Genomic DNA, 21,167 nt, shown 5'->3' with positions numbered 1-21,167 from the left:
AACTCCTTATCATACACAGGAGGAGTTGATCCAGACTGTGGGGAAGATCACTGAGGTGAGCAAATCTGCCAATAAGCGCAGGACCCACCAAGGTAGAGGAGGAACTTTGTCACAGCTGGTGTCAGAGGTGGGATTGACGTGCACAGTGCGGCAGAAGAAGGAAGGTGATTTAAAAAAAAAAAGGTACAGGGTTTTTGTTTTCACCACAATGGATGACTTAGTACAGGCATTGATACAAGCTACGGTGGCCCAGCAGGAGGCTACCCGTGTCCAGGCAGCTGCCCAACAGGAGGCAGTGCAGCTGCAGTAAGAGACTAATCGCCTGCTGATTCATAGATTCATAGCCTCTAGAACTGGAAGGGACCTTGAGAAGTCATCGAGTCCAGTCCCCTGCCCTTATGGCAGGACCAACTACTGTCTAGACCATCCCTGATAGACATTTATCTAACCTACTCTTAAATATCTCCAGAGATGGAGATTCCACAACCTCCCTAGGCAATTTATTCCAGTGTTTAACTACCCTGACAGTTAGGAACTTTTTCCTAATGTCCAACCTAAATCTCCCTTGCTGCAGTTTAAGCCCATTGCTTCTTGTTCTATCATCAGAGGCTAAGGTGAACAAGTTTTCTCCCTCCTCCTGATGACACCCTTTTAGATACCTGAAAACTGCTATGATGTCCCCTCTCAGTCTTCTCTTTTCCAAACTAAATAAACCCAATTCTTTCAGCCTTCCTTCATAGGTCATGTTCTCAAGACCTTTAATCATTCTTGTTGCTCTTCTCTGGACCCTCTCCAATTTCTCCACATCTTTCTTGAAATGCGGTGCCGAGAACTGGACACAATATTCCAGTTGAGGCCTAACCAGCGCAGAGTAAAGCGGAAGAATGACTTCTCGTGTCTTGTTTACAACACACCTGTTAATGCATCCCAGAATCACATTTGCTTTTTTTGCAACAGTATCGCACTGTTGACTTATATTTAGCTTGTGGTCCACTATGACCCCTAGATCTCTTTCTGCCATACTCCTTCCTAGATAGTCTCTTCCCATTCTGTATGTGTGAAACTGATTGTTCCTTCCTAAGTGGAGCACTTTGCATTTGTCTTTATTGAACTTCATCCGGTTTACCTCAGACCATTTCTCCAATTTGTCCAGATCATTTTGAATTTTGACCTTGTCCTCCAAAGCAGTTGCAATCCCTCCCAGTTTGGTATTGTCTGCAAACTTAATAAGCGTACTTTCTATGCCAACATCTAAGTCGTTGATGAAGATATTGAACAGAGCCGGTCCCAAAACAGACCCATGCGGAACCCCACTTGTTATACCTTTCCAACAGGATTGGGAGCCATTAATAACTACTCTCTGAGTACGGTTATCCAGCCAATTATGCACCCACCTTATAGTAGCCCCATCTAAATTGTATTTGCCTAGTTTATCGATAAGGATATCATGCGAGACCGTATCAAATGCCTTACTAAAGTCTAGGTATACCACATCCACCGCTTCTCCCTTATCCACAAGACTCTTCATTCTATCGAAGAAAGCTATCAGATTGGTTTGACACGATTTGTTCTTTACAAATCCATGCTGGCTATTCCCTATCACCTTACCACCTTCCAAGTGTTTGCAAATAATTTCTTTAATTACTTGCTCCATTATCTTCCCTGGCACAGAAGTTAAACTAACTGGTCTGTAGTTTCCTTGTTTTTATTTCCCTTTTTATAGATGGGCACTATATTTGCCCTTTTCCAGTCTTCTGGAATCTCTTCCGTCTCCCATGACTTTCCAAAGATAATAGCTAGAGGCTCAGATACCTCCTCTATTAACTTCTTGAGTATTCTAGGATGCATTTCATCAGGCCCTGGTGACTTGCAGGCATCTAACTTTTCTAAGTGATTTTTAACTTGCTCTTTTTTTATTTTATCTTCTAAACCTACCCCCTTCCCATAAGCATTCACTATGTTAGACATTCCTTCAGGCTTCTCAAGACCGGGCTTCTCAAGACCAGGCTACGTTGCGGGAACTGGTAAACCAGGTAAAGACCCTTACAGAGCTGAACCGTGGCCATGATGGGACGCAGATCATTTGGGCCAGCCATTGGCTGCAGAAAATGACGCGGGAGGATGATGTAGAGGCATACCTTCTGGCCTTTGAGAGGACAGCCCTACGGGAGGCCTGGCCTTGAGATCAGTGGTCTGGCATCCTTGCCCCATTCCTGTGTGGGGAGGCCCAGAAGGCTTACTATGATCTGCCTGAAGAGGCTGCAGCAGGCTACCCCCAGCTGAAAGCAGAGATCCTGGCCAAATCTGGGGTAATGACCACAGTGCGGGCCCAATGGTATCACAAGTGGAGGTACCAGGAAAACAAAACCCCGCGGTCCCAATTGTATGACCTCATCCATCTCGCACGAAAGTGGTTGCGAACGGAATCCCGGAGTCCAGAAGAGATACTAGAGGTTCTGGTCATCGACTGATACATGAGGGGACTACCGTCAGACCTTCGTGCCTGGGTAAGCCAGAACGAACCCTCCACCTATGATGAGGTTGTTGCACTGGTAGGGAGGCGAAGGACGGCAAGGGAGCTGACCCGACCAGTTAAGGAAGAGGCACCCCGGATTAAACTAGTAGCACCAAGCCTTAGAGCTCGGGTGACTGGGCCACCAGGAGGGCCCAGATGGAAAAGGAGAGGGGCTGAAGGCTCACCAGACGCCACAAAGAGTCAGAGCACAGAGGGAGAAGAGGATCATGATGTTAGATTGCCCAAACCAAGAGATCGGGGAATGCCTAGGGCTCCATACAGATGTTATGCCTGCGGGGAGTGGGGACATATAGCTGCACAGTGTCCCAATGCTGAGGAGCCGATGCAGTGTAAGCTGAGGAACTGGGCAGATCCATGTTCCCTAATCTACCTTGTGGGCATCTCACTAACCCCATATTTGTACACCAGACCAGTGAAACTAAATGGGGTACAGACCACGGCACTGGTTGATTCGGGGAGTGCTATCACGCTTGTCTCAGGGAAGCTCGTCAAGTGTAGTCAGCTGCTGCGAGCTAAGCATACAGGGATAACATGCGTCCATGGGACAGTTGGTTATTACCCCAGCATCCCAGTAAAACTCGAGATTCAGGGGAACACTACTGCGGTAGCAGCAGGTGTAGTCCCTACACTTCCATACCCGGTGCTCATAGGGAGGGACTTCCTAGGGTTTGGAAACTTACTCCCAGTAGGAGGATTGGAGGAAAAGGGGAACCCTGAAGTTAGTGAGGCTTCCACAGTAGACTGTCAACCCCCAGTCTTCTCTGAAATATCCCCAGATTTATTTTCCATTCCCAGACAGGGTAGAAAGTCAAAAAGGGAAAGGAGGGCAGCTAAGGCCTTGGGAACCCGAATACTGACTCAAAGCCAGAGGGTCACTCTCATAGGTAAGCAGACCCGAGCAGCTGAAAAGGAGGCCACCCAGGAGGGAGAAGCACCCAAGTCTGACCCCCACCCTAACGCTTCTGAACCAGTGGAGGCAACAGAGACTGGGCCCCTAGATCTTGGGAAGATTAGCCCCGGGAGAGGAAATTTTGGACGGGACCAGGCTGAAGACCCAAGATACGACAACATTAGAAAGGAGGTGACTGAAATAGAAGGGGTCCCCGTGGAAGGGAAAACCCAGGGACCAGGACCCTACTTCATAATGAAGAAGAATCTCTTATACCAGGTTGCACCGGTACATGGGCAGAAGGTACAGCAGATCCTAATACCTCAAAAACACCAGAACGCTGTATTAAGTCTTGCTCATAGTCATCTTTTGGGGGGGCATTTGGGGGTAGAGAAGACCTTGGCACGAGTTCTACTACGGTTCTTCTGGCCCGGAGTATATGAAGAAGTGCGGAGGTACTGTACGTCCTGCCCGGAGTGTCAGCTGCACAGTCCCCATCCCCACCTGAGGGCACCTTTAGTACCCCTTCCCATCACAGAAGTCCCCTTTGAGCGAATAGCCATGGACCTAGTGGGACCCCTGGAGAAGATGGCTCAGGGCCACCAATATATACTTGTTGTTTTGGACTACGCTACTCGCTACCCAGAAGCCGTTCCCCTGCGGAACACAGCCTCTAAAACAATAGCCAAAAAGCTGGGTGGGGATCTTTGCAGAGTGGGGCTACCAAAGGAGATATTAACAGACCAAGGAAAAGACGGTTACTCACCTTTGTAACTGTTGTTCTTCGAGATGTGTTGCTCATATCCATTCCAGTTAAGTGTGCACGCGCCGCATACATGTTCGTCGGAAGATTTTTACCCTAGCAACACTCGGTGGGTCGGCTGGGCGCCCCCTGGAGTGGCGCTGCTATGGCCCCAGATATATACCCCCGCCGACTCAACCACCCCTCAGTTCCTTCTTGCCGGCTAGTCCGACAGTGGGGAAGGAGGGCGGGTTTGGAATGGATATGAGCAACACATCTCGAAGAACAACAGTTACAAAGGTGAGTAACCGTCTTTTCTTCTTCGAGTGATTGCTCATATCCATTCCAGTTAGGTGATTCCCAAGCCTTACCTAGGCAGTGGGGTCAGAGTGAGATGTGGCAGAATGCAAAACTGCTGAGCCAAAGGCTGCATCATCTCTGGACTGTTGAACCAGAGCATAATGCGAAGCAAAGGTGTGGACCGAGGACCAGGTAGCTGCATGACATATCTCCTGGATAGGTACATGAGCCAGGAAGGCGGCAAATGAAGCCTGAGCTCTGGTAGAATGCGCGGTGATGTGGCTTGGGGAAATATGAGCCAAATCATAACAAGTGTGGATGCACGCCGTCACCCAAGATGAGATCCTCTGAGAGGAAACAGGTAGGCCTTTCTTTCGGTCTGCTACCACGACAAAGAGTTGGGGCATTTTACGAAATGGTTTTGTCCGCTCAATATAAAATGCGAGCACTCTACGGATGTCCAGGGAGTGCAATTGTTGCTCCCATGGCGTTCAGTGTGGCTTCGGGAAGAAGACCGGAAGAAAGATGTCCTGGTTAACATGAAAGACCGAAACCACCTTAGGGAGGAATGCCGGGTGTGGTCGCAACTGCACCTTGTCCTTGTGGAACACAGTGTACGGCGGATCCATCGTAAGAGCCCTAAGCTCGGAGACTCGTCAGGTCAATGTAATGGCTATGAGGAAAGCTGTCTTCCAAGACAGGTATAGTAGCGAGCAGGTTGCTAACGGCTCAAATGGGGGAGACATAAGTCTGGTTAAAACCAGGTTGAGGTCCCAGGTCAGGGCTGGGCAGCGTACTTGAGGGTATAAATGCTCCAAGCCCTTGAGGAACCTCGAACAAAATAACTAGAGAACTACGAGTAGCTAGGGAGGTGGAGGTCAGTAAAACCGCACTCCACTGTTCCAATGACCGACACGGGCGGTAAGAAGGAACTGAGGGGCGGTTGGGTTGGCAGGGGTATATATCCGGCGCCATGGCAGCGCCACTCCAGGGGGCGCCCAGCCGACCCACCGAGTGTTGCTAGGGTAAAAATCTTCCGATGAATGTGCACGTGGCGTGCGCACACCTAACTGGAATGGATGTGAGCAAGCACTCGAAGAAGAACCCCATTTATGTCAAAGCTAATCAAGGACCTCTGTACGCTGCTCCATATACATAGCCTGAGAACTTCAGTCTACCATCCGCAGACTGATGGGTTGGTATGAAGGTTTAACTGAACCCTCAAGGCTATGATACAGAAGGTGATAAGTCGGGACGGGAAGGATTGGGACACTCTACTACCCTATCTTATGTTCACTATCTGGGAGGTGCCTCAGGCCTCAACTGGGTTTTCCCCCTTCGAGTTATTATACGGGCGTCACCCCCGCGGCATACTAGATATCGCCAAAGAGATCTGGGAAGAGGAAACCAATGAGGGGAGAAATATAATAGAACATGTAATACAGATGCGAGACCGGATAGCTCGGGTCACCCCGACTATAAGGGAACATTTGGAAAAGGCACAGGAGGCCCAGAGAACCCATTACAATCGCCAGGCAAAAGTCTGACAGTTCCAACCAGGGGATCGGGTGATGGTGTTGGTACCCAGGGCAGAAAGCAAGTTTCTGGCCCAATGGCAGGGACCCTATGAGGTGGTTGAACCCGTGGGGGAAGTAACCTACAAGGTGCGGCAGCCAGGATGCCGAAAACAAGAACAGATTTATCACATCAACCTTCTGAAACCCTGGCATGCACAAGAGGCGTGCATAACTGTCCAAAAAGACCTAACCCAGGAAAACAAGCCTTCCAAACAGGTGAGAGTGTCTACCGATTTAACACCAGACCAGAAGAATGAGGTGTCTGAGATGATCTTCCGGATGTGTTCTCAACAAAACCGGGTCGAACAACCGAGACGTATCACCACATTGTCACGAACCCTGGGGCCAGAATAACAATGAGGCCCTATCGGGTGCCAGCAGCCAAAAGGGAGGAAATAAAAGCAGAAGTAAAAAAAATGCTGGAGTTGGGGATCATCGAAGAATCCCACAGTCACTGGTCCAGCCCAATCGTGCTGTTGCCCAAACCTGGTGGCACCACAAGGTTTTGCAACTAAACGACTAAACGAAGTATCCCAGTTTGACGCATACCCCATACCTCACATAGATGAGCTAGTGGACCGTCTGAGTAATACCCGGTATTTGACTACTCTAGACTTGACAAAGGGGTACTGGCAGATTCCTCTTGCGGAAGACGCAAAGGAAAAGACTGCATTCTCTACACCAGAGGGTCTTTTTCAATATACTGTCCTCCCTTTTGGACTACATGGGGCCCCAGCTACTTTCCAGCGCCTCATGGACAAGCTATTACGCCCACATAATAGTTATGCTGCTGCCTACTTGGATGATGTGGTCATTCATACCCCAGACTGGGAAACCCACCTAGAGAAGGTGGAGGCAGTCCTTGATACCTTCAGGCAAGCTGGCCTTACAGCAAACCCTGCCAAGTGCGCTGTAGGGTTTACAGAGGCCAAATATCTTGGCTACATTGTGGGAAAAGGTCTGGTAAAACCCCAAGTGAACAAGTTGGAGGCCATCCAAAATTGGCCCTGACCACGTCGCAAGAAACAAGTCCGGGCATTCCTAGGTGTAGTGGGGTATTATCGACGATTTATCCCCCACTTTGCCACAAGGGCAAGCCCCCTGACAGACCTAGTGAAAGCCCGTGGACCTGATCTGGTGATATGGTCTGACGCAGCAGAGGAAGCATTCACAGACCTACGGACTGCCCTCTGCAGTAACCCCGTACTGATAGCCCCTGATTTCACCAAGGAATTTATCCTGCAGACAGATGCAGCGGAAGTAGGGTTGGGGGCCGTTCTATCACAGATGGTCGGAGAGGAGGAACACCCAATTCTCTACCTCGGTAGGAAACTCCTTCTGAGGGAACAAAAATATGCAGTGGTGGAGAGAGAGTGCCTCACCGTAAAATGGACCATGGAAGCATTGCGATACTACTTGCCCGGGCGCAGATTTGTCCTCGTGACCATGCCCCTCTTCAATGGATGCAGCGGAACAAGGAGAAGAACACAAGGGTGACCAGGTGGTTCTTATCCCTCCAACCTTTCCAGTTCTGTGTGCAACACAGAGCAGGGAGCCGTCACGGCAATGCCGATGGCTTGTCACGTGTGCACTGTCTGGCTTCCCAAGCTGCCCAACGCCTTGGTGTTGCGCAGGGGGGAGGGATATGTGACAGACCCAGGCCAGTGGGGTACAGGAGTCTGGTAGAGGGCAAATATACTGGTCACTGGATGAGTAGTTTTCTGTTCCCTGAGTGACCAGAGCAAGGGCTGCACGAGAATAATCAGGAACCTGCTAGAACCAATTAAAGCAGACAGGCTGATTAGATCACCTGCAGCTAATCAAGGCAGGCTAATCAGGGCACCTGGGTTTAAAAAGGAGTTCCCTCCAGTCAGGTGGGGAGGAACCAGAGGAGAGGAAGTGCGTGTGAGGAGCTGGGAGCAAGAGGCACAAGGAGCTGAGAATGAGAGGTTGTGCTGCTGGAGGACTAAGGAGTAAAAGCGTTATCAGACACAGGAAGAAGGTCCTGTGGTGAGGATAAAGAAGGTGTTTGGAGGAGGCCATGGGGAAGTAGCCCAGGGAATTATAGCTGTCATGCAGCTGTTACAAGAGGCACTATAGACAGCTGCAATCCACAGGGCCCTGGGCTGGAACCGGGAGTAGAGGGTGGGCCTGTGTTTCCCCCAAACCTCCCAACTCCTGATCAGACACAGGAGGAGTTGATCCAGACTGTCGAGAAGATCACTGAGGTGAGCAAATCTGTCAGTAAGCACAGGACCCACCAAGGTAGAGAAGGAACTTTGTCACAGTATTTATATGCCAGATATGCTAAACATTCTTAGGCCCCTTTATGCTCAGCCCTGAGATTTAACTCTGTGTAATGCTTTCTGAAAAGTCCTGAAAAGACAGAAATCTGGCCTGTGCTTCAGCAAGGAGTTAAACTGAGGTGCAGAAAAAAGGGGAATGTAATATAGTCAAACATAATAGAATTTTAGTAATCCATCCCCGTTACACACACACTATGCATGCTGACATTTCTTTATGCAGTTACTTTGCACATTCAAGTCAGATAATTTAAACAAGCAATGGTTAACTAGACACCATAGTAGCCATCTGTACACACTGCAGAAACATTTTATTTGTGCTTGCAACTGTACTAACTATGCATGCAAATGGAAATGCAAAAACCAAAGTGGAGTTCAGACCTACTTTTTAAAAAGCAAGACCGTTAAGTAAAAATGATATTTACAAAATAGACTAAGAGTGGAATGTCTAGCTTTGTCTCGTTTTGAAATATGTACGTGTAGCACTTTAGATCTGAAAAGAACATATAGGAAAGAAAATTCATGTTCACATAAATTTGCAACTCAATCAAGTTGTATTTCTCAAATTACCCTTGGGGGAAAAAAAAAACCTACCACCTTTGGGCTCTGGCCAAACATGGAAACTTTCAACCCAAAAGGAATTTGAGAAAATTAAGAGAAAGTGAAAACAAGAATTTAGAGGCTAGAATGGAAAGCAGATTTTGACCTTCACTGTAGTGATAACTACCTAGGATTGCTGCATGCTATGCTAAGGTACTGTAATAAAACATTTCAAATGCTGTACAAAATACAATATTATAAAATAGCAGGTTTAATTACTGTGTTGTTTTAATTCATTCCAGCCTTAAATAAACTCTATTGCTGTGTGCATACATCATTGCTATAAAAGAAAAGTTAGGAGCATATACTACTTTACCTCAAATAATCCTTGCTTTTTAATAAGGGAGTTCCCTTCTAACGTCCAAAAGTAAAGGTGTGATTTTCCACAGGTAACTATTATATTTGTGTCTGTAGGATGAAAATCTGTTGCAAATACCGCCTCATTAGAACACTTGGAAAGAAAGAAAGAAACAATGTATGAAAATTTAAAATACAGATAAAACAAAATGATTAATTTAAAAGTGTCTTCTTGTTAAACAAATTAGTCAATTTATAATACATAATTATGTTCCATATTTGGATTGAAATTTTTTTGCTGATTTTTTACTTTGTGACAACAGACTGATATAACAGGCATTTGGATAAAATGTCTTGAAGGAAAGAACTGAAGTGAAAACATTTTCTAATGTCTAAACATTTGAAGCATGTCTTCAAAACTGTGTCCGATATTCTTAAGAGGAAGCTCTCAAATTAAAATTTGTTTACAGCATTTTTCTGGATGTCCTCTTATACATCCCTACAGTTGCTTTTTAAAATTTCTTAATAAACTCTAAATTGTGACAGCAAAGCAAAAAACAAGACCCTTTTCCTTCTCTCCCTCCCAAAAGCCCCCCACATTATTTTCAACCATAAGAAGAAATATTTCAGATATCTGTACTTTATATTCTTTGTCCTTTATAAATGAAAGCACTAATAAGAATTAAAAGGTACAGAAAGAAATTTGATGATAAAAGTTCAGATCTACATACAAGCAAGCATTTTATTGCATAAAATATCTTATTGCAACACCTTGACATCTGCCAGCCTCTCTTCCTTCTGCCAGTCCCATACAGAAAGCACATGGTCATTTGAATCATCCACTGAACAAAGGTTACTTCCTCCATTCTGAAGCAAAACATTTTAAAAGTCATTTATAAAATAATTCAGAAATACGTAGGTACAAACCTAAAAGTTATTAAATACTACTGCCTAACTGAAAGTGAAAAATTTTATTCTACTTTCCATTAAAATCTTTAGATCCAAATCCTACAGACTGAAGTAAACTGTGGAGTTTTGCTTGAGTATACAAGATTTAGCTCTTAAATTGTTTCAGAATGCTGTGTATATGAAACTTTAAATAATGTAACTATACTGTCAGCACACAAACACTTTATGCATGCATTTACTTACAGACTTAGAAAAAGCAATGCAGGTGACAGCACGGTCAAAAAAGCCCATCCCAATGATATGCAGTGTATTCAAAGTAACAGAATCCCAAACACGTACATGGGGCGGTAATTGCTGTAAAAAATTAGAGCAGAAGCAACTGAAAAAAAATGTTGGGAAAGAGTATCAGCATTTTTTAAAATTTGAAAATACGTGAAAACCCATGTTAGTAACATTTAATATCATTATTATTGGTAACACCAATATAGTTCTCCTGCTGTATAATGACAGATGGCCTAGAAAATGACCCAGTAATATCCACACATATGCCTAGTCATTGCGATTAATTCGGCAGCACAAAGAGCATCCTCCAATCCCAGGTGCCCAGTACTAAGTTGGAGGTGCTAAGCACCTTGCAAGATCAGATCTACAATTAGCTCATTTCATGTCGTGCTCCAAGGTCACAGAGTCTTAACTGCAGCAAACAATATACTGTTTCTAGCTGGTATCAAATGACTAATGCACAATAAACAAAAACAAGAAAATCAGTTACTGGCTGATTACTTTCAACAACAGTGGAAAGTTGGCCATAGAAAAGGACTTTATTATTAGTCTCCCTTTTTAAAACATTGGTCAGAAAAGACGGTTACTCACCTTTGTAACTGTTGTTCTTCGAGATGTGTTGCTCATATCCATTCCAGTTAGGTGTACGCGCCGCGCGTGCACATTCGTCGGAAAACCTTTACCCTAGCAACTCAGTGGGCCGGCAGGTCGCCCCCTAGAGTGGCGCCACCATGGCGCTCGATATATACCTCTGCCGGCCCACCCGCTCCTCAGTTCCTTCTTGCCGGCTACTCCGACAGTGGGGAAGGAGGGCGGGTGTGGAATGGATATGAGCAACACATCTCGAAGAACAACAGTTACAAAGGTGAGTAACCGTCTTTTCTTCTTCGAGTGATTGCTCATATCCATTCCAGTTAGGTGAATCCCAAGCCTTACGTAGGCGGTGGGGTCGGAGTGAAATGCGGCAGAATGAAAACTGCCGAGTCAGAGGCCACAGCCTCTCTTGACTGTTGAACCAGGGCATACTGCGAAGCAAAGGTATGGACCGAGGACCAATGGAGCTTCGCGACAGATCTCGTGGGTAGGTACACGAGCCAGCAAGGCGGCAGACGAAGCCTGAGCCCTGGTAGAATGCATGGTGATGTGGCTTGGTGAAATATGAGCCAAATCATAACAAGTGGGGATGTCCGCCATCACCCAAGATGAGATCCTCTGAGAGGAAAACAAGCAAGCCCTTCCTTTGGCCCGCTACCGCGACAGAGCCGGGGCACCTTAGGAGATGGGTCTGTCAGCACAATATAAATGCGAGCCCTCCACAGATGCCCAAGGAGTGCAATGGTTATGCCTATTGCGTTGAGCTGTGGGTAACATGAAAGGCCGAAACCCCTTAGGGAGGAGACGTAACAGCTACGAGGAAAGTTGTCGTGCAGGACAGGCATAGCAGAGGGCCAGTCGTGAACGGCTCGACTGAGGGAGACATAAGTCTGGTTAAAACGAGGCTGAGCTCCCAGGTCGGGGCTGGGCGGTGCACCCGAGGGTGCGAGCGCTCCAAGCCCTTGAAGGACCTCGAACCCATAGATCGTGAGAACAGGGAACGGCCACCTTAGCCTGCTGGGAGGTAGAGAGGCTGCTAAGTGTATCCTCAGCAAAGATACCGTCAGGCCCTGCCGCTGAAGGCCAGAGGCAGGCCAAATAGAGGGGATCGAGACCTCAGCAGGAGCAAGATCGAGCGTATTGCAGCCGTAGAAGAAACACTTCCACCTGGCCCTGACCGTTGACCAGGTGGAAGGCTGCCCGTCACCCCGACTCAGGTACGCAGCAGCCACACCGTGAGGTAAACCAGCTGCAGGACCGAGCGACAAAGCCCGTTGTCGCCCTGAGTGATGAGGTCTGGGTGGGGTGGAAGGGTAATTAGGTCTGTTACTGACAGGCCGAGCAACATGGTAAATCAGTGCTGCCTGGACCACTCTGGAGTGATCATGACGATGCACGCTCTGCCCCTGCGGAGTTTGAGCAGGACCTAGCGGACCAGTGGGAACAGTGGGAAGGCATAATGCAATTGGCCCCTCCACGGCATCAGGAATGCGTCCAAGATCGATCCTGCGGAGAGACCTCGGAAGGAGCAGAACATCTGACATTTCCTGCTCTCGCAGTGAGCGAACAGGTCTGTGTGAGGAAACATCTCAACTTCCGGAAAGCCGAACGCCTCACATGGGGCAGAGTGATCGCTCGTAAGATCAGAAAGACTTGCTGAGGCAAAGCGTTAAGACGTTCCGAACGCCTGGGAGAAAGGACGTCGCCAGCTCCATCGAATGGGCCATGCAAAAGATCCGGAAATGGATGGCCTCCTGACAAAAAAGGGGGGGGGGCAATGTCCCTCCCCGGACACTCATGAAGCACATGGCCGTTGTGTTGGCCGTAAACACCGAGATACAACGGCCTCGCAGCTGCCGCCGGAACCCCTGGCACGCCAGGCGGACTACTCTCATTTTTGGGGCATTGATGTGGAATGCCAGCTCCCAAGAAGACCAAAGGCCTTAAGCCCGGGGGTGACCATGAGCACTCGAGCAGAGAGATGACGCGTCCGTCGTCCGGGCAGTGAGGGCTGGGGCGGATGAAACCGCATCCCTGCCCACATCAGGGAGGGAGGTAGCCACCACTCTAGGGAGTCTATGGTGTTCGAGGGAACGGTGACCACCATGACCATTGGCTCCCTGTCCGGGCGGTACGCCGAGGTGGGCCGGACTTGGCGAGGACGGAGGCGGAACGTGGCGTGTTTGGATACAAACTTGCGGGCAACCATGGACCCAGGAGACTGAGACAAGAACAAGTCGAGGTCGTTGGGAAAGCCCTTCGACCTCCTATGATTGTTGCCATCGCCTAAAACCGCAGGTGTGATAAGCAGGCTCCAGCTGGGTAGGAGACCAGGATAGCCCCTTGGAAGCCCAACCTCTGCGTGGGAACCAGAGTGGATTGCTCTATAGGAACCATCAGGCCTTGGCCTGTGAATAAGACCGTGACGATGTCCACGCACTGAGCGGTTTGTGTCTCAGAGTCTCCTCGGATAAGCGAATCGATGGTAGGCGGCGACTATGGCCGTAAGCCAGGAGAGTGACCGTTGGCTATAAAGCGGAGGTACCTCCTGTGCGGAGGGAAGATGGCGTCACGAAAGTACGCGTCCCTCATATCCAGGGCGGCATAGTAGCCCCCAGGAGGTAAGGATGGAATAATGGTTCCCAGGGATACCATGCAGAACTTCAACCTCATTCTAAACCGGTTGAGTCCGTGCAGGACCAGGAAGGTCTGACCTGTGCCCGCGTGGGGGACTAGGGCATAACGGGAGTAAAACCCCTCGCCCCTTTCGCCCGCCGAAGGGGGACAGGGCTGGAGCAAATTAAAGGTGATACACTGTCCCCAGGTACACCTTGGAAGGTTCGTCTCCGGTCCCAGTGGTAATTACGAGGGACCTTGACCTTGGCTCTTTAGGGGGCCTGACGTTCGTCCGCGACCACCTTGGCCTTGCCGTTAGCCAAAGTTCTGCCTCTGGCTAGGCACAGAGTATGGCGGCTGGGGCCAGAAAGGCCTGCGTTTAATCGCCGGCGTATGCATGCTTAGAGAGCGCATTAGGAGCCCATTGACCACCAGGCTTCGCAGCCTGGGGCTGTCCCTGCCACGACGAGGCCTTTACCAACAAAGGGTAAATCCTGAATGGCAAACTGCAGCTCCCGTCGGAGGTTTGAAACCTGAAGCCATGCACCTCATGGCGACGCCCAAGGCCAGAGTCCTGGCCGCAGTGTCTGCTGCGTCCAACGAGGCCTGGAGGGACGCTCCGGGAACCTCCTTTCCTCTGTCCTCCGAGACGGCAGCGGACTCCTGGCGGGAGGTCTGAAGGAAAAACTCCTTCACCCCGGTGCTATAAGTATTGCAGCTAAGCAAGGCTTGTTGCTTTGCTACCTAGAACTGTAGGGCCTCTGCAGAGTACCCTGGCGGCCAAGCAGGCCCATGCGCCAAGCCTCTTTCGGCATTGGGGCGGGCGCCCGCCGGCCATCATGTCAGGATCATGGTCCTGAGCATAGAATCTGCGCATATGGAATGACACAGATGCGTGTGCGGACTGCCACGGAGGTACTAAAGAAGGCACAGGCAGAGTCTCTGACTCACTCGGACCTTGCCCAACTCGGCACCGGGGACCGGCACCGGGAGGCGTACCGGTACCTGGAACGAGATCCAGACCCGCAACCAGAACGGTGCCGGGAGGTCAACCGAGATCTCGAGGCTCGGGGAGAGACTACAGGAGTCAAGGTATCCGCCGCGGCGCCGGGAGTCGGAACGGTGCCGACAGCGGGTCGGCGAACGGAATACCGGGCGTGCAGCGAGTGTGACCAGTACCGATGAGGAAACAGCATCGGGACTGCCGATGGTGCCGGGCGTGTCGACAGAACCTGGAGTGCCTGCGGGACCGTAATCATGAACGGTGCCGCTCTGCTGTGCTGACAGAGGACGGTCACCTGAAGAGACTGTATCAGGCAGCATCGACTCTGTCATGGCAATGAAATTCCTCGCCGTCGGTAACGTCTCCGGCGTGGAGGGAACAGCAGGCTCAACCACAGCGCATAGTGGGGAGCTGTCAGGCATCGGATTCGACGGCCCTTGTGGGACCGGGGTTGACGGTACCGAGGTTCGGTGCCGGGCGATCCGAGTTAGATAAGCTGGCTGGCTGCGGTGCCGTCGGCACGGAAGCAGCAGGAGCAATAAGCTCAACCACGGCGCGTGCCGGGGAGCCGTCAGGCACCGGATTCGATAGCCCTTGTGGGACCGGAATCGACGGTGCCGACATTGTCGGTGCCTCAGAGGTTGCACGGAAGCAGGAGCAGGGCTCTCAACCACGGCGCGTGCCGGGGAGCCCTCAGGCCCTGGATCCTAACGGCCCTCGTGGGACCGGGACCGACGGTGCCGACGTCATCGGTGCCGCAGCAGACGTCGGTGCCGGGCGATCCGACTCAGAGGAGCCCTCTGGCTGCGGTGCCGTTGGCACGGAAGCAGCATGAGCAGTGACTCGACCACGGCGCGTGCCGGGGAGCCGTCAGGCACCGGATCCTAACGGCCCTCGTAGGACCGGGATCGGCGGTGCCGACGTCATCGGTGCCGCAGCAGGCGTCGGTGCCGGGCGATCTGACTCAGACGAGCTCTCTGGCTGCGGTGCCGCTGGCACGGAAGCAGCAGGAGCAGTAGCTCAACCACGGCGCGTGCCGGGGAGCCGTCAGGCACCGGATTCTACGGCCCTTACGGGACCGGGATTGACGGTGCCGATGTCGTCGATGCCTCAGCAGGTGTCGGTGCCGGGCGATCCGACCTAGACAGGCTCACTGGCTGCAGTGCCGCTGGCACGGAAGCAGCAGGAGCAGTAGCTCAACCACGGCGCGTGCCGGGGAGCCGTCAGGCACCGGATTCTACGGCCCTTACGGGACCGGGATCGACGGTGCCGACGTCGTCGATGCCTCAGCAGGTGTTGGTGCCGGGCGATCCGACCTAGACGGGCTCACTGGCTGCAGTGCCGCTGGCACGGAAGCAGCAGGAGCAGGAGCTCAACCACGGCGCGTGCCGGGGAGCCGTCAGGCACCGGATTCCACGGCCCTCGTGGGACCGGGATCGACGGTGCCGACGTCATCGGTGCCGGGTGATCCGTCTTAGATGAGCTCTCTGGCTGCGGTGCCGTTGGCACGGAAGCAGCAGGAGCAGTAAGCTCTACCACGGCGCGTGCCGGGGAGCTGCCAGGCACCGGATTCCGTGGCCCTGGGGGACTGGAAACGACGGTGTCGACGTCATCGGTGCCTCTGCAGGTGTCGGTGCCAGGTAATCCAACTTAGACGAGCTCCCTGGCTGCGATGCAGATGGCACGGAAGCAGCAGGAGCAGGGGGTCTCAACCACGGCGCGTGCCGGGGAGCCATCAGGCACCAGCAGGAATCGTAGGCTCTCTCGACCTCGGAAGAAGGGAGCGGTGCCGAGCCGATATCGGTGCCGGCGACGGCCGGTGCCGAAAGGCCTTGGTAGTATCGGCGGGGTCCGGTGCCAAGGAGGCGCTACTGCCCGCCGCTTGATCATCGCTCGGCGCCCCAGGTGGAGGGGTAAGTGAGAATCCCACACCGTTTTGTTCTCGGCTTAAAAGCCTTGCAAATGGGGCACTTAGCTGTCAAGTGTGATTCCCTGAGGCACTTGAAACAGGAGTCGTGTGGATCTCCCTTCGGCCGCGGCTTCTGGCACGCCGGCCCATTCGAAAAACCGGTGAGCCCCGCATGGGCTCCGGGACCGGGTTCATGGAAGGGGCTACTTCCCGAACCCCGCTAACTAAACTAACCATGTTAGCAAAGAAAACGTATAACTATACAAATATATAAATAAAAGGGTTATAACTGCGTAACTATATACGAGAAATACGAGTAGCTAGGGAAGTGGAGGTCAGCTAAGCCGCGCTCCACTGTTCCAACGACCGACACGGGCGGTAAGAAGGAACTGAGGAGCGGGTGGGCCGGCAGAGGTATATATCGAGCGCCATGGTGGCGCCAGTCTAGGGGGCGACCTGCCGGCCCACTGAGTTGCTAGGGTAAAGGTTTTCCGACGAATGTGCACGCGCGGCGCGTACACCTAACTGGAATGGATATGAGCAATCACTCGAAGAAGAACCATCTTTGTTTAGCCTAAAATCAATTCAATATATGAATAATTAAAATTATTTGCATGTCAAAAGTACACATTTAAAGTTCTCTCCTAACAATCACTTACAGTAATACAAAGATAATAGAGCATATTGCTCAATATGACGGAGACTTAAATGCTCCTTAAATCCACTAGAGGGCAGTCCTTGTAAATATGTGTTGATTAAAAATATTACCTCAAAGCAACTAGAAAGAATTGCACAGAATTTATTCTATGTATACAATAGACTAATAAATGAAGGCCAAATTCTAGAGAGAGAGAGAGAGAGAGAGAGAGAGAGTGTGTGTGTGTGTGTAAATCTTTTAAGTTAACTGACATTTTAATGCTGTATCAGGCCCAATTATTACTCTTGATCTCTTATTGATCATTAATTAATAAAACTACCCCTTAAAGAAAACTCAGCTTCTTTCAAATAACAGTGTGGATTATTTTTAAAAACAAGACAAACACAGCTATCAAAACTTTGGATCTCATGGTCACATATTTCCTCTGGAGCCCACCTCCAAATCTCCTCGTGATCTCTGTAAGGAATGGAGATGGAGAGTCAGAGACAGACAGACGGCATCAGAAAATGGAACTAGCTGATGGAACTTGACAATTCCATTGGCTACCTTGGCACCATTCAATTAGCTTCTGTCAAATTAAGAGTATAATGCTTTGCATTTTTAATTTTTAAAATTCAAGGGTGATTTAACTACTGCACAGAGGTAATATACCACTAACTACAGTACAATAATATGTCTTGTGAAATATGAGCGTTTTACTGTAAACAAAGGTTTGCTCACTCTTCCATCCTTAGAGGTACCTGCAACCTGACCCGTTGCTATGGTGATCCGGTCAGGATGGACAGCTAGGCTGGAAAAGAAAAAGTTGTCAACCTTCATATTTAAAGCATTGAGGATATATTGTAACATCCAAATGCCAAATTCCATGCAGACTAAAACAAGAGTCTACAGAGTTAGTCTTATTACTTCAGTTACATAAATGCATAATAGGAATATAACATCTAAAAAATGTATCCCCAAAATAGAGACAAAATGACTTTCATGACCTTTTATTCCTAAACTCTTCCATCACTACAACTCAGACTCTAGAACCAGTTAGTGATTCGTTTGTGCCCTTCCAGTATCTTAACATACAGTACAGTAGTACAGTACTACTTGGTTCTTTTTATCAACTTTAGGCTTTGATTAGCCTTCACCTTGCTCTGGAAAAAGACTATTGTTATCCACTTCAAAATTCTACAAGGGTTCAAATGTTAGGTCAGTGAATCTAAGTCTCAGAAACAGAATTCCAGAACCAAGAAATTAAACCATTTGACCCCTAGAATTAGCTGTTCAGATAAACAAAATGTACTCAGCAATTACCACCGTATAAGAGAAGAGAAATCATCAATGTATTGTTTAAGACAAGAGCAAGCAATACTGCAAATACGTTAATTCTTCTTTCACTGCAGCTGCTTCTCACTTAGTCCTGGACGCAAAGTGCCAAGCAAAATGAACTTTGACAGCTAGGGGATAAGGAATTCACTCTACTTTCAATACAGACTATTATCCACTCTCTAAAACCTGAATGCTTTGAAAAATTCAAAGGAGTAGGAGAGTTTGAAAAAGACAGATGAGATGGAACAGTTAATCAAAATCCAAGTTAAAATCTCACTGTAAAATCACTAAGCTATGCGATTAATTCATTTCATGGAGCATGTTCATGTCCCTATATAGTTAAGGTTGCAACTAGATTCCATTATCACTTATCAGTACTATTTTTAACCTCTTATAGAGGCAAACAGGTGTTTCATAATGCTGAACCTAGAGAAATGTAGATAAAGGAAGCTAGAAATACTTTTCAGCATGACTGTATAAATGCTAAGAGGAGCCTTAAGAATTAACAAAGGTCATGACCAAAATATCTTAACAACAAAGACATAAGGGAGGGGAATATAGACAAACAGACCATAGAACCTGAAGGTAAGCAGGTCTAACAACAAAGTCAAACATCCAGATTTTCTGCCTTCTCTAAGTATGTAAAGAGAGACCTGTTATGGGAACCAAACATAGGGAACTGAAACTGCACTTTATAACCACTCTGTGCCAGCACTTTCTTCGGACCTAGAATAAAAAGCACATAAATACCATGGTGATAGACAGACTAGAAGTAGATCTTCCGGAAGGAAATGCAAAGTTATCAGATGAGCCAAGATTACAGGCAGTCTCTTAAGTAACAAACGTCTAATACATGAAGATTTAGAGGTTAAATTATTAGAATTCTCTTTTCAGAGAGGAAAGAACCATTAATTAATTTTTTTAAAAAGGCAACATTAGAATTTCCTAGAACCCCATTTCTATAAGAAATAAGAATGTTTGGAGACTTACCACTTCACATCATCATTGTGACCAGTGTAATGTCTCTGAAGTTGTTCTTCAACATTGTATAACACAACTACTGATGCAATGAAATACACAGTTTCGCCCGTTGGAAGTAGGTATAGGTTACTGCGACAGTCCCGACCCCTATACCCATAGCTAGCAGGCTTGTTAAGAAATAACACTACTTCTTATGAATTAAGAGACTGACACATGGAAAATAACATATTGTAGCCCCTTCTGTACAGTGAAAATATACCAGATCCCTGAAAACTTGCAGTGCGGGCAATATACTTTCATGGCAATTCCTGGTGTCTTTACTAGCCTTTGACATTTGTGCAAACTACCAGCTTTGTTTCAAGTGCAGTTATTATTTAAATTGATTGGTTATATGAAAGAATCATTTGTGCTGTAAGAGAACTCTAGTAGGTCATCCAGTACCACTCTCTGCATCATATCAGGATTGATTGCCTTATTCTTTGTTCAGAGTGATTGATTCATTATCCTCCTCATTTACAGTTTCATATCCATCTGGATGGAAAAGGGCTGCATCATACATTTCAATTAACTGGTACAGTACTGAAAAGGCAGTGGGGACAGATCCTGATGCCAGTCACATCAGTGATATACCAAATTAAGTCCAGTGAAATAACAGGAGTTAAGACAGGTATAAACCTGTGTAAATGAGATCACAATTTGGCCAAATTAAGTTGTCTTACTCAAGTATGTAATAAACAGGCATCAGGGGCTAAATGAGAGGATATTTCCAGTTGGTCCGGTATGGAAGAAAGGGGTTGTGTTATGGAAAAGGTTGACAACCACTGACAAACAGCATTAATAAAACACAATGCTTTATTTTTCCCCAGGCCTTTTAGTATATACAATTAGATTGTAAGCTTTTTGAGGCAGAGATAATGTTTATAAAGTACAGTATAAATCTACTGTGGTTTAGAAGTGATTTTTAATAATAAAAATAATATAGAAATGAATACATATTTTGTCCTCTATTCATTATAGGCAAGGATGGTTTGACTCTGCTGTTCAACCATGCATTGATATGATGCAGGAAGTAAAGTCAAAATTTTCAAACTTGGGTGCCTAAAATTAGGCAATTAAATAAAGATTTCCTGACTTTTCAAATGTGCTGAACTCTTGCACCTCCCACTGACTTCAACAGAACTAGTGAGTCAGCATTTCTGAAAATACAGCCACTTGTATTTGGGCACCTAAATATGTATTCAGGAACCCAATTTTAGGCTACCAGATTTGAAAGTTTCAAACAACACTCCATTATGTTTTTTGAGATACCCTAACTGTAAAGTAATAAAGAAGCGTGCGTGAATGAAAACAGCAAGTGTCTCTCTTACAGGTGACTTATTGGTAATGAAGAGGAAAACTAAAAGCTTCCTATTTTTAAGAAAACATTATCATTGGATTACAGGACACCACTTTATTGGCTTAATCTTCCTATTTGTCTGTATAAAGTCTGATCCTGTTCCCATTGAAGTCAATAACAAAACTTCCTTAGACTTCAACACAGTGCTGTAACAAGGGCGAGGCGAGTGAGGCACTTGCCTCGGGCGCGCAAAATGGAGAGGTCCAGCTCTACTGTGATCAGCGGCACTTCGGCAGCAGCTCTACCGCCACCGCTTTT

At 48.1% G+C, this 21,167-nt stretch overlaps 1 protein-coding gene across 7 annotated transcripts in view; it reads right to left on the bottom strand.

The window, feature by feature from the left end:
• Positions 1 to 21,167, bottom strand: part of EML1 (EMAP like 1) — a 230,324-nt gene that overhangs the window by 41,225 nt on the left and 167,932 nt on the right. For all 7 annotated transcript variants that reach the window (XM_050954124.1, XM_050954128.1, XM_050954122.1 and 4 more), the window contains 5 exons: positions 19,523 to 19,672; positions 17,936 to 18,005; positions 10,397 to 10,507; positions 10,016 to 10,111; positions 9,264 to 9,398 (listed from right to left, as the gene is read on the bottom strand). In XM_050954124.1, the coding sequence (XP_050810081.1) occupies positions 9,264 to 9,398; positions 10,016 to 10,111; positions 10,397 to 10,507; positions 17,936 to 18,005; positions 19,523 to 19,672 (562 nt within the window). The remainder of the gene's footprint in view (positions 1 to 9,263; positions 9,399 to 10,015; positions 10,112 to 10,396; positions 10,508 to 17,935; positions 18,006 to 19,522; positions 19,673 to 21,167) is intronic.

Source organism: Gopherus flavomarginatus, chromosome 5 (assembly GCF_025201925.1).
Source record: "Gopherus flavomarginatus isolate rGopFla2 chromosome 5, rGopFla2.mat.asm, whole genome shotgun sequence".
NCBI classification, from domain to species: Eukaryota; Metazoa; Chordata; order Testudines; family Testudinidae; genus Gopherus; species Gopherus flavomarginatus.
The sequence above is the reverse complement of the archived record's forward strand: the minus strand, read 5'-3'. Positions and strand labels throughout refer to the sequence as shown.